General features: G+C 36.9%; 1 protein-coding gene across 2 annotated transcripts in view; it reads right to left on the minus strand.

The window, feature by feature from the left end:
* Nucleotides 1-14,012, minus strand: part of SYNPO2 (synaptopodin 2) — a 175,027-nt gene that overhangs the window by 33,256 nt on the left and 127,759 nt on the right. For both annotated transcript variants that reach the window (XM_025921457.2, XM_086704311.1), the window contains exons 2-3: nucleotides 5,130-5,281; nucleotides 857-1,668 (exon numbers count right to left, since the gene is read on the minus strand). In XM_025921457.2, coding sequence (XP_025777242.1) covers nucleotides 857-1,668; nucleotides 5,130-5,281 — 964 coding nt within the window. The remainder of the gene's footprint in view (nucleotides 1-856; nucleotides 1,669-5,129; nucleotides 5,282-14,012) is intronic.

Consider the following 14,012-nt stretch of genomic DNA (forward strand, 5'->3'; position numbering starts at 1 on the left):
GTGCCTTTGCCGGTCAGCCTTTACCTCCTCAAATGGAATTCCAAAATTTGTTTAAAAAAGAGAGGGAGAGAAAAGAAAATAATAAAAATCATAAAACCTAACTGCCATTCTTATCCTCATTCTCCTTCTGGTGATCACTCCCCTGGGTAAAACAAAACACTGTCAACAGCCTTGAATTTAAATATATTCTGTGTTTGGGGGCATTTAAATGCCTCCACATGGCCCTGGAGAATGACTTCTGTGTCTAGAAGGTAGATGAAATGCTGTGCAGTCGAATGGAGACCTACAAAACGGAGAGGCTCACGTAACTGCTCAGTACTCCACATGTCCTTGTCCATCAAACTCACTTCTGCAAGCATCATCAAGCTGCACAATGATTTTTTTCAAAATGAGGATCTGCTTTTAATATCAGTGGTGGAGCCTGCATTTTAAAGACATCTCTCAGAAGCAGACCCCACGGTTTTTGACATTTAAACTCAGAGTCCACAATGACTTCAAATACTCCCCTGTGACATTTTACCTGAAATATTACAACATTCTGAGACAAATCAAAGGGACACATTTAACAATATTATTTTCTTTAGCAGCTCCTGTGCCTTTGGGGATAAAAGAAACTGCATTAAATAGCATTTAAATCTACTACTAACTTCACACTTAGTGCCTCCATTTCAGAAATTGGTATTCTCCACAGTTTCACATTTGTTATTCTGTGCATTAATAATTTTTTCAAATCACAAGGAGACGTGAGAAAAATCTTAAAAAAAAAAAAAATCCATGCAAGGGAAGCAGCAGCAAAAAGCTTTAAGCTCCCAAGCCCCTTCCGATAGCCCAGCAGTGGCCCCAGAGAAGGACTTACGTGCGTGACGCGCTCTGTGCTTGTGAGGTCTGCTGTGATCCCTTTCCAAGCGTGGATCTTCTCCCTGCTCTGTGCCTTCTGATGAGACTGCAAAGGATACCAGAGAAGGAGGTGCTTCTGACTGCCCTCCTTCCACTGGAGAATCCACACACCCCTTTCCTGCCTGAAGCCTGCACCCTTCCGTCTTCTGCCTGTCCAAGCAGTCGAGTATCACTTCCACTCGGGGTAGCCCCTTGTCTCCTGCTTCATTTCCCTGGATCACTTTTAACTCTTTGCCACTGGAGATCTGGATTATCTTGCTGGACCTCAGAGAAGGCTCCCCTTTCTCATTCGTGGGGACCGAATTTATGTGGACAATCCTGTCGTGTTGTAAATAAGGATCTGGGTCAGGAGACTTAGATTTTTCAGCTCCCAGGAGAGCCACCACGGGGACATTTGTGCCCTTGTGTCTCTCTTGTGAAAGGGACAGTTGTAACTCAACCACAGGGCCTGGCTGCCCAGCTTCTGCCTTCTCCCTTAAGATAACTTCCTCTGCTAAGCGTCCTCTTTGGGAGTCGGGCATGTAGGGAGCCACATGGTAGCTCAGGCCTGTTTCTTCTTTTATGTTCTCAGAAAAACCAGGACCACTCCCTTGGTCCTCAGTTAGAGGAACTCCACTCTTGATCGAGGCAACATAGAACTCTCTGTGCTGGTTCTTTGTGGCTGGTCGAATCTGCAGAGTGGTACTTTCCACGCACCGCTCATGGGTGGGATGCTCAGGGTTTTTGTTTTCAGTTTCAGAAATGGAAGTCTCATTTACTCCACTGGATGGTCTGCACACAGAAAAATCAGTCCAGATGGTTAAACTGGAGTGTGTTACACCTGCCAAAGAACTTCCCAACACTTTTATGATACATGATACCGTCAAAATATTTCCTCCTAAATGTCAACTGCAACATATTTGAAAGCAGAAGTTGGCAACATGTTTATCTTATTACTTAAGGATCTTCCAAATAAACTTTTCTTTAAAGCAAAGCCAAAATGCTTACAAAAGATTATGGAACCTAAATCCATCCTAAATTCAGCTTTTATTTTTTTAAAAGCACAGGTTATAGCTTCATGGATGTCCTTTATCTGTAACTATTTGTGTGTTTTCAAATAACCATGTTTGTTCTAATATGACAAAGCATTTCAATGTCTTACTGACTAAGTTTAGGTCTGAACACTATGTCACATAAACATATTCAGCAGCTTCAGAACAATATTAATATACACATAATTCAAGTAATCCTTTTAGAGGCTGTGCTTTCCTGAAAGGAATGAAATAGTAGCTGTTTTTCAAACTCCAGTGAGCATGTGTTTTGTAATAAGTGGACCCCAGCCCAGTACTCTTGTGTAAAAAGAAATCCTTTCCATGCTGCAATGAATCATTGAGTCATGGAGTATTTATAATCGGAGATGTCTCCCCTTCTCCTGTTTGAACCTGTGTCTTGGAGCATTTCCTTGTAGGATCTCTGAAATCAAACTGTTCTTTATCTCTCACCTAAGAAGTCCAGAGCTGCTCACCACAATGATTTGATTCTGACCTTAACCATTCTCAGTTGGTTTTGCAAACCTAGGTTTGCAAGAAGCAATGCCAGTTTAAGAGTCAAATGACTTCTTGCTAAAACTCAAAATTCTAACGGCTTTTAGAAGAGAAGCATCATTTACAGAATAGCTGTAGGTGATGCCTTCATGTCTCACATTTGTAAGTTCAAAAAAAAAAAAAAAGCAAAAAACAGCAGTGTCTATCTCTGCCCCTTTCGTCTTCCTTCAAAATGCACCCTGATTAATGCCAAGTCATCACTTGAAGGGAGTGAACCCCTACTCAAGGGGCTACCCAAAGGAATATATCTTAGAATCTATCTGATAGAATTTCTAATGTTCAAAACAATTGCTCCTAACCTTGCTTTTGACTGCATTTAGTAAAACAAAACTGAACAAAAAAATGAAAAACCAACAATCAAGTGAAATGAAGTTTTCTCTAAGGAAGTAATCTGTAAAGTTTCCCAGTAATTAAAAAAAAATTATAATACAGCATTTTAAAAACATGGTGATAGCAAATTAGATCTTTCTTATATAGGAAATGATGAATACACTCCATGCAACTAAATTTGATGGTACCACAAGGTCAGAGAGTTTTAATTTAGGAAGGCCTCAGATGGAAGTAGATTAAATCACTTTGAATTATGTTAGCGATCAATTAGGAAGCTGAGAAGAGAGTCATTTGAATTTATTCCAGGCTTATAGACTGTAATACAGGCCAATGGTTTAGATAAATGTTAATATTTACTGGTAGCAGAAGTAAAATGGATGTACAAGAGTAAAGATCATAAAAGCAACAGAGGTTAGAGATTTCATTTCCATTCAGCCTACACAGGTACAATGTTCAGCTATCCAGAATGGTTGTGGTGGTGGTGGTGACAATGATGGTGATGATTGCCTTTGGGCTGATTTTAATTTGAGATTCCATTCGAATCTCATCAATGATTTATTTTGTAAAAGTCAAAATTCTTAAGAGAAAATAATAATAATCATATTTCCAATTATTAAAAGTAGCAGAGAACTAGTTCATTTATTTCTGAAAGCAAATACGTACCAGAGGCTCGGCTCTAAATCACCAAGGATTTTCCCAGTGATAGCCACTGTAATCAAAACAAGAACTAGCAGGGAATGTCCCAGACCACAAATATGTTCCAAAGAAATTGGCCTCATTGACAGAGTAAGGACACTAAAAAGGGAATAAATTAGATAAAGGTTTTCCCCCTATTTGGGATATGATTAAACTTTTACAAAGATGGACGTCTTTGATACCTCACATATTTATGCATGAGTATGGCTAACAGTGTCTGCACTTGGCAAGCTTCCCATTAGTTTCCTTATAAAAGCAAATGGTAGCTTTATAATTAAGTAGGATCCTAAATATTGGGCTTGAACATTGGGCTTGATGGCTAAATATTTAGATGGGAGATTCCAAGAATAATGCTATATTTCTTTTATTTTCACAAGATTATGGCCTTGCTGAGTTCATGTGTATATAGAAATGGAATCAATAGTGAATGATTATCAGAGGGGTAATGCTGCATGTAGTGTTTCTGCAGAGTTAAGACAAAACCTGGAGAGCTTTAAATTCTATGTGAGATGTCCTCTGACATCTTCTTCCTGAAGGCTCTCTCCAAGAAGCCAGAACTTTCCTCTCCGGATTCATTACAATGTAATGGTCAGAACCTCACTTGCAAAGTCAGTCTGAATTTGCACACAGTACTGTGATTTGCACACTGCAAAAATGCTCATGCTGTAGTTTTTTTTTTTTCTTTTTTTGTGATTGCCCTTGTTGTATTCTCTTTTTTTTTTTTTTTTTTTTTTTTTTTTTTTTTTTTTAGTGTTTAAAGTTTACTAGTGCATTTTTAGGCCGTTAGGTGGGAAGGGTGATATTTGGAGAGACCAGAGTAACAGGTGATTTCCATTAATAGTCCCAAAACCTTTATTCTAACCATCTGCTTTTATCCATACCCAAATCCCAAATGCTTTTACTGGAGGTCCTGACAAGCAGAAATCTAGCTGCTTTTAGGGTTTTTGTTGTTCTTTTCCTTCTCCTAGGCATTCTCTTTCTATAAAAAATTATTGTACAATATAACGATTTAACACTTAAACACTTTTTAATGGAATTTATTGCTGCTATTTTTAAAATTTTAATTCCAGTATAATGAACATACAGTGTTATTATCAGTTTCAGGTGTACAATATAGTAATTCAACACTTCCATACATTATCCAGTGTTCTTCATGACAAGTGCACTCCCTAATCCCTGTCCCCTTTCTCCTTCAACCTCCCACCCCCCTCCCGTCTGATGGTGTCCATCAGTTTGTTCTCTATAGTTAAGTTAAACATTTTTAATTCATCTGTGAATCTGGAATTATAATTTAGTGATCCTGACCCACCACAAAATCTTGACCCAGAAGTATTAAATTACGTTCAACATACTGAGCTTTCTAAACAGCTAGTCTAAAATACCTAAGATTTTCAACAAAGTTCATAAAACAAAGATTTTCAAGTTAATTCTCAATTAACCAGAAAATTAAGTTGATTAGAATTGCCATTTTTCAAACATGGTGGTTCTTCTGTTTAACTAAACTGACTTTCTACAGAGCAACCCCAATTTCCCCATAAATGACAAATTATATAGGTAGTAAAAGCTGTAGTCAGTCCTATCTAACTTCAAGAGAAAACATATATTCCAACAACTCTTTTGTACCTTTTGACGAGCATTTGGAGAGAGTCTGTTATGCTCTCCATGAGCTTGATGACCTGGGGGTAGGTAAGGTCTGCACAAGGGTTGCCATTGATAGAAACCACTTCATCCCCCTCACAGAGTCCAGACCCAGAGGCTTTGCTCTGGCTTCGGATCTGAAAAGGAAAGCAATAGTTAGAATCACATAACGTGTAAAAACACTGCCACCCTCTCTGAGAAACTTTTGTTCAGGAGAGGTAAATAGATCTGCAAACTATAACATTAACTCTGGTTTTTAATCCACCTTTCGACCTATAAGACCACTTTACACACTTCTTACCCCTCTCACACACACAATGCACTATGTACCATCAAGTCAACATTTAATTCATAGCATTGTAAATAAATGGAAAAGGGAAGTAAATCTATGACAAAGGAACTGGAATAAAAAAAAGAACAGAGAAAAGTGAGGGCAGACGTATTAAAAGAATTGAGTTTACATTAAAAATAATTATGTCACATTGTGAAGTCTGACGCTAGTCAGAAAGTGACTTCTCACATTAAAAAAAATTTTTAAAACCTTTCCCATTGCTGACGTGGATGGAACACTGACTTTAAGAAGGAGATACAGGGCAGGACAGTTTAAGGAGAGCACTGTACAGCTAAATGAACTAATGAAAGCCATCCCAGCATAATGGGGAACTTAGGCAGCCAGGATATTAAAAATAATGTCAAAGAGAAAAATCCTTTATTGAAATCAACTATGCAAGTCTTGATACTAAGCAAAGTTTAGCAAAGAGGAAAGAAAAAAAAAGATTATATTGCAAATAATAAAAACATCCCTGCTATAAAGATTGCATCATGTTCTTGCACAGAATGACATGGAACAAAAATTGAAAAAAAACCTAAAAGAGAACTTTCAGAACCTCGAAAGGAGAAATTCAGAGGACAAGAATAATGACTGAGAGCTTCCACCAGCTCCTTAGTGAGGAATAATTGGAGGTTTATATCCTGTAGAATTATGATAATGGTAAAATGTTATGCTGATTATTCTCCCTTTGCCTTTCCAGGTTCATTCTCCACCCTCTCCACTCTCCACCCTCCGGGCACTGGCCTCTAGAGACAGCACAGGCTGAGCTCCTCTGTGTGCCCCTGGTTGGATTTGGTCAACAGGAAGCCCCAGTTAAGACATCAAAGAGCAGAGGAATGAGAGGTCAGGTAGATGTTCTCCCTGCTGAACCTGCTGGGTCACAGTTTGGCAATGGCTCTGTTCCTCCATCTAGAGAGTCATAGCTCCTCTACGATGCCTTAACTCTTATGTTGCAATAACACATTCCATCTTCTTGTATCTTCAGGCCTAAAGGTAATAGTAGCTTCTGCTTTTTATCTCCCAGTGCTTCAGTATCATCTGTTGGTTCACTTAAACCTGCCTTTAGTCCCTGCATTATATTATTTTTAATTACTCCTTTGAGCATGCCAGCTATTTCCTGCTGGGACCCTAAGTGATACTAATGTGTTTAGGTTTCGTTTTATAATGTGAGTTTAATAGTTTTCAATGAACCATGTAGCATGTCATACAATTTCAAACTTAAGAACACTTTCAGATACTACTGTAGATGTTTTCTACCAAGATGATCCCTTTTTATTAAAATCAAGATTCTAAGCCCAGACAGCTCAGTCTGGTAAGCAATGCTTCTTGAAGAATATTTTCATAGCCAGGTTCATTTTAGGCATGAAACATATATCAACTTACCTACAACAGTTGCCCACTGATTCTTGCTAAGGTTTTAATTATAATCAATATGTTGACTAACATAGGCTTAAGTTTATATCTCCTGGTCCATTTATTTAAAAAAAAAATGTTTAATGCTTAGTACTTTGAGAGAGAAAGAGAGAGAGAGAGAGAGAGAAAAAATGAGAGTGGGGGAGGGGCAGAGAGAGAGAGAGGGAGACACAGAATCTGAAGCAGACTCCAGGCTCTGAGCTGTCAGCACAGACCAAAATCATGGACCGTGAGATGATACTCATGGGGACCAAACTCATGGGCTACAAGATCATGACCTGAGCTGAAATCAGATGCTTAACTAACTTAGCCACCCAGGTGCCCCTCTCCTGGTCCATTTAAATTTTAAGTGGTACTCTTGAAAGTAAAAGAATACCTTTAAGTTCCAAAACTATGACACTATTGAAGTTTGAACTGATTCAGTTAGTTTTGTTCTGGGATGATCTATCCACTGATCATTATAAATTATAATCTAAAGTGGCTTTCCCTTTTCTAACAAATCTATCTCATTCTTATTTTTTGGAAGAACACACTAGTTTATTGCAAAAAATTAAATGAATTCAATATTTACAAGGCTATAAGGAAGCAACAAAAGAAATGAGAAAAAGAATATGCACCCAGTTTTGAAAAATATCTATTTAACTGCCAAATATATTTGTTTTGTTTTGTCTTGCATGAAATAATTAAAATAAAGAATCACAAGAGAGTTGTTTATAAGTCAGGGATAAAACAATACCCAATAATGAACACTTAAGTTACAGTTAGAGTTATTAGTTCACATTTCAATCATTTAAATTTATTTATTTATTTTTTTATAAAATAAGATTAGGCGGATAACAAGGCATTTTTTGAAGTATAAACCCATTCAGTCAATTGAGTCAGAAGTACTAGAACACAGAAAATTCAGCTTATGGAGGACCAAAGAGGTTTTATATTTATAAAACAGATGTATCATTGTACCCTTCAAGGCCCAATCTTATGTGTGAGGACAGGGGGTTTCCCTTTGTCAGTAATAAGTTGTGTGAGTTTTAAGCAATTCTATGGGTTTGCAGAGCAAGTTGAAAAATTGTCCTTGGAAGATAAATAAATCCCCAAGTTAAGAGAGCTGTCTATCATCCAAACATGTGTTGCTTGACAGGAAAAGTACAGTTCATCATTATGCCTGTCAAGTGGAGCTTTTAATGGTATCCAAATAAGCAAAAGCATTATGGTAGGAGTAGTTAGCATTCCTTCAGAGCATGCATTCTGAGGTCAACATTCATAATCAACTGCTGTGATTGTGTTTCACTGACCTTTTACATTTGTCTGAACAGCAAGAAATATTTTCCTCAAGGACCATGTTAAGTATGATGATACTTCCCTTGCCACAAAGGTTTCTCTGTAGGACTACTCTTTCTCCATTTTTAAATGGACTAGCAAAACAAAGATTGTGTGACAGTGTCTATTATGCCCAGACATATCCTTTGCAGTCAGCAACTTTACCAAAATGGTTCTGTTCATAGGTTCTGTTCATATGATGGATAAACACTTATTAGTGTACAAAAGATCCTTACCTTACATTGTGTATAATTATATACTGTTAAAATGTATATAGTTGAGTATTATTATGTATGTGAGTAAAAATTCTAACTCCTGAAAATAGTCCTATTTGTGAAAATGAAATATGCTGTCAGTGATAAATTTGGATATACAGATCATTAGCATTGATGATGCTGAATCTCAGTGAATTTATCAACCAGTCTTCTTCTAAGGCCATTAGTCATAGATTCATAAAATACATGTCAAAGTGGGAGAGAATACCAACTCTGAAGGAAGACGGATTTCAATCATGTAGCTCCAATAATGACGATCTGACTGAACTTAGATAAGTTATATTACACTTTGAGCTTTAGTTTCCTAAACTGTAAAATAGAGCTAATAAATATTACTTCTTTAGATGGCTAAAAGGGATTAGAAATAATATGTATTAAGTTCCATGATGCATATACAACTCCTAGAGGTGCCCAAGAAAGGGCTAATGGATAAAAATGACTCGGCTTCCAGCACATACACACACTTGAAAGGAACGTGCCAAGTACGAAGAAAAGCTATAGAATGTTGGTAGTTTGCCAGATGTTTGAAAACATCTGGATTTATTTTCAGTTTTTATGCATATATTTGGCATTAACTCATCTTAATCTAAAGATAAAGGTTGTATCTGTCTTTTCCTCAGTATGTACACATTTCATAGCTGAAAGGTGGAAGAAAACAAGGCTACTTATTGCTTGAAACAACAATACAGTTATTTAAATACTAGTGGCTTGTTTTCATTGAGCACTTACTATGCTAAGCCCTATGCATGCTCAACCACTTATCCCTACAAAACCTCAGTGAGAAGTATAAACATAATTCCATTTGTGTATGTTCAAACAGGCTTCCCTCACTTTCATTTTACAGATAAGAAAACAGAAAATTAGGTACTTTGCCTAAAATCACAGAGTGAGAATCAGAAATTGAACCCAGGGAATCTGACTTCAGAGCATGTGTTTTTAACCACTATGCACGTTGCCTCTGTAGTCAATAGTCTGAATTCTCTACCATGAATCAGAGTAAAGGGAGGGAGGAGAAGTATAACAAGAATTAGTATAGGCAGTTAAGGAAAGTCATGGAGGAAATGGAAGAGATAAGGCAGAGGTAACAAATATTTGCCCTGTCAGCCCATTAACTGGGAAAGACAGGTTTTGTTTCATTTGGTTTTCCTTCTTCTTCTTATATTGTAACATTTATATATAAGGTATTCTTTAATGACTGGAAAATAATCAATATTTTGACCCAGTATGTTAAAAATTCAAACTTGAGTATAATTATCTTTTGCAAACTGTGATTTGACACAACATACCTATATGAGCGTGTGATGTAATGCCTTTTTCTTGAGAACATTCCCTCAGAGACCTCTTTCCACATCTAATACACATACTGATAAGGAGTTTCTATCCTTAAAATACTGTAGTCCCTATAAGTGCCTCTCAATTTAATCAGACCACAGAACTAAGAGATGTTGGTAATGTAAATATTTACCAAATACTGTATTCTTTGCTTACTGCTTCTTGATCCATCCCAGGCAAGACTTATTTTATTACCACCAAGTGAAAATGGAAAGTTAGAGCTTCTCTGGGAAATTCAACAGTGTTATTTTCATTTCACAGAATAAATCTGAGAAGAGTTTCAGGTATGCTAATTTGGTTTTAGGAAGAAACAATTCCCTGGAAAAATGCAAAAAGCTTCTTTTTCTATTCTCTGTCTTCACCTTCATTTCCAAGTCTTCCAGAACTGACTAGAAAACGGGTATCAGATTTGAATTCTCAAAGAATCTTGTGGTTAAACCATTTTGTCTTGTGTACATGGCATGCCAGTTGTGTCAGCTTGTTGTCAGTGAAACTAAATCTTATCTCCTGGGCTGATTTTCATGTATAACTCATTGACAAGTCCTCTTGGAAGATGTCAGAGTACGTGGTAGGAACCAAGACAATCTCTTCCTTAGATTCCACTACTACATCTATTAAATTTTATGAAAAGGAAAGAGGAAATTAGCCTAAATCTAAACTCTCCTATGTGGGCTATTCTCAATCCATAACATGAAGTCTTAGGGACCTTGAGATAATCAGAAGTGGATGAGAGAGATGATCTCAGATAAGGAAAGTATTAGAAATTAAAACTTTTTGATGGCAATTGGAAAGTAGTCTATGATCTAACAGCTCTTTCTGAAGCTCCAGCCTTTCCTCAGTTTCCCAGGGCTTTAAAAAACTTTCCCTTATCTCTGAGATAAGACTTAATAAGCATTCCCTCACCCCAGCTGGCTCTCACACTGAAGCCCTAGGTGGATCTGTATTCTTCAACTCACCAGAGAAATGGTCAGAATGGTCACTGGGAGCCACAGCAAGAGCAATGATGGTGGTTAATTAAGTTTTAGAAGTAAGGGAATAATCTTACTTTTACAGGGCTTGCTCTCAAGATTCCGAACTCCAAACTCAGTCTTTGATGGCGAGTTTCCTAGTACCAAAGATGAGTTCACAAGTTGTTGGGAACTCATGTTTACAGTGGTACAATATTTCTGGAAATCAATAGCAAATAGCAATATAGTTTCAGGATGACAAGGCAAAAGAAAACAAGGACCAGAATACAAGGAATAAAAGCAATAATAACCCAAGGAAAATCTTTCTTGTGGGAAGCAAACAACATCCTGGAACCTACTGCAAAAAATTCAAATAGTAAAGTGGAAAAAAAGACTTGAGAAAATACCTAGCATATGGTAAATAAGCAATATAACTAATAACTGGGTAAATCAAAAGTCAGTGGAGAAGACCATGGCAGAGTCGGATGGATTGCTCAACTTGTGTCCCAAGCTCGTTTGAGTGTGCCTTGTATGTTACAGAGGCTGAGTAGATAAGAGCATTTCCCAGACTCTCCTTCAGCGAGTGCTCAGCGTGTGATATAGTCCTAACACAGCAAATGTAGCTGCAAGAAACTTGTATTAGGGATTGAGTTAAACAGGGAGAGACATTAGATTGTGAGGTATCCATTTTGCTGGTGCAGATCTGGGAGATGATTTTACTCTGGATACAGCAGTTTTGCTGGCAGCTTCCATCAGATCATAATCCCAGATCACCACTAAGATGTGTAACCTTAGACCCAGTGCCAGGACCAATGGCTCCTGACTCTCTTGCTTCCATATTGTGGCAAATGTTGCCAATCCCTTGGGTAGCCAGTTCTGCAGTGTTGTTTGAAGTCATTCCTAGAGGCCCTGCCTAAAGCCTGACTTTCCAGATCTTTCAACAAGTCTGTAAGTACTTATTAAATTCATTTCTGACTAAAATAAATAGAGGTTTCTACTTTTTGCAAATAAACTCTGAACTGATACAGAATGATAGAATCAAGGGCAAACACAGAAAGTAAGAAAGAAGGGGAAGCTACTCAAATACAGGTAAGATGAAGAAACTATGGATGCAGAGACTTGTATTTCAAGACAGGAGAGACAATGAAGAAATGTACACTGGATAAATTGTATGAGGTCACCATCTGCTAAGAATAAAGGAGGAAGGGCAGAGGAGATTCAAACTTGAGGACAATGCACGAAGCTCAGAAAAGCCATTATAGAGTACATACTAGGAAATCAATACAAGAGAAATAAGAACTCTGTGAAGAATTTGTAAGGAAAAAAGTGAGATGGTTATCAACATGCACAGTTATTTTAGACAAATGTTCTAAAAGGATAATAGTTGATTCCTGAAAGGAAATAAGGCTTTTCTCCATTAAAACATTGATAAGTGCATAAAGAATTGAAAAAGGGATTCAATTTACAAAATGTTTGTCTAAATAGTAAAAATAAATCTTAAACTGTATATTCAAATCAGGTCATGGGTGCAAATGCAAACAGACACTAGGATTTTTCAGTTATTCTATACTCAGCACCTCAACTCAAGCTCAATAGTCTGTTCTCATGTTGAGTTTTCATTTGAAGACTATGAACTTTACTGCTGTGGTCACTAATATATGTACGGATACTGAGCAAAAAGTTTTCCTTTTGGATAATTGTCTTTATCCTTAGGGACCAAGTCACCATAAAAGTAAAAAGCATTCCTGGTAGCAACCTTGGAAAGATTCCCGGAGTAAATAACTGTCTTTGACAGGAATGAGGGCCCTAATCCATGGGGCTGCATACTTAAGAATCTGCATACCAATGTGATTTCACAGGCAGAAACGATGCTGCAATAGAACTGCTCTTGAGCTGTTATTAAGCAGCCACCATTATGCTAAAAAACCAACAAGTACAAATATGGAATGGTATTCTCTGCTCTTCTTTCCTTCCTAAGAATGTAAACATCCTAGGTCTTTCAGAAAAACACTGATGGACCAGAGCCTATGTGGGCATGTCCCTGTCTGCTTTTTTGTTGGATGAAATGTGATCGATTTAATAAAGACTTCTTACCTATAGGCACACTCTTTCTATATACATTGTATTTAAAAAAAAAAAAAGAATATTTTTTAAAAGGGGTGCCTGGATGGTTCAGTTGGTTGAGCGTCCTGCTCTTGATATTGGCTCAGGTTGTGATCTCATGGTCGTGAAATCGAGCTGAGTTCGGCTCCACACTGAGCGTGGATCCTGCTTCAGATTCTCACTCTCCCCTCTCTCTCTGCCCCTCCACTGCTTGTGCGCACTCTCTCTCACTCTCTCAAAATAAATAAATAAAAATTTTAAAAAAGAATAGTTTTAAAATATTTTTAAAGAACTCATTAAAAAGCACATGTAAAATCTAAAAGACTAGATAAATAAGTAATTAGTAGAATCAGAATTACTTAGAAAAGAGAACAGAACTAGAATTCACTATTTTTGTTTTTCAAATATCTGTTTATTTTTATTAACTGTACACATAACCATTGACAAAGTAATAATTTTTTAAATATTTTTTTAAGTAGGCTCCATACCTTAGCATGGGGTTCAAGCTCACAACCCTGAGATCAAGAGTCACATGCTCTATTGACTGAGCCAGCCAGATGGCCCTAACAAAATAATTATTATCCTAGAATACCTCACCTAATAAGAATTTAGCTAGTCATCTAAAGAACCTATAAGTAAGCTCACCATCTTTTGAGGTCAAAATACAGTACTAAATAAAGCTCACTAAGACATCTATGCATCACTGTAAGTGTCAGGGGCTCTTTCTCATTCTATTTGCTCAATTTTATACAATTCTAATACCTTTTTTATTTGGTTTACAGAAAATTAGAAATGGAGAGACAAGCAAGCATCCTATATAAAGGAAGATGTTATAGTTAATACAATGCCAAAGCAAGAAGATAAAAGCCAAAATTTAAAAACACATGAAAATCTTAAAAAAAAAAAAAAAAGACTTGGAACACTGGATAATTTAATGAATGTGTAAAAAAACTCTCACATGCTCAATGGGACTTGATGCCTCTATTGCATTTGAGTAAAAGAAAGGACATTAATAATTATGATCTCAAGTCATTTAAAATGCTTAAATCATCTTTACTAGATTGATTAGATGCAGAAAGCATGTGACATCTTTTAGAGAGTAGTATCCTAAATAGCTAAACAAAAGTTTTGTATAACTGGATCTGAAGCA

The sequence above is a fragment of the Puma concolor genome, chromosome B1 (genome assembly GCF_028749965.1).
Source record: "Puma concolor isolate L17-30 chromosome B1, mPumCon1.1.hap2, whole genome shotgun sequence".
Classification (NCBI taxonomy): Eukaryota; Metazoa; Chordata; class Mammalia; order Carnivora; family Felidae; genus Puma; species Puma concolor.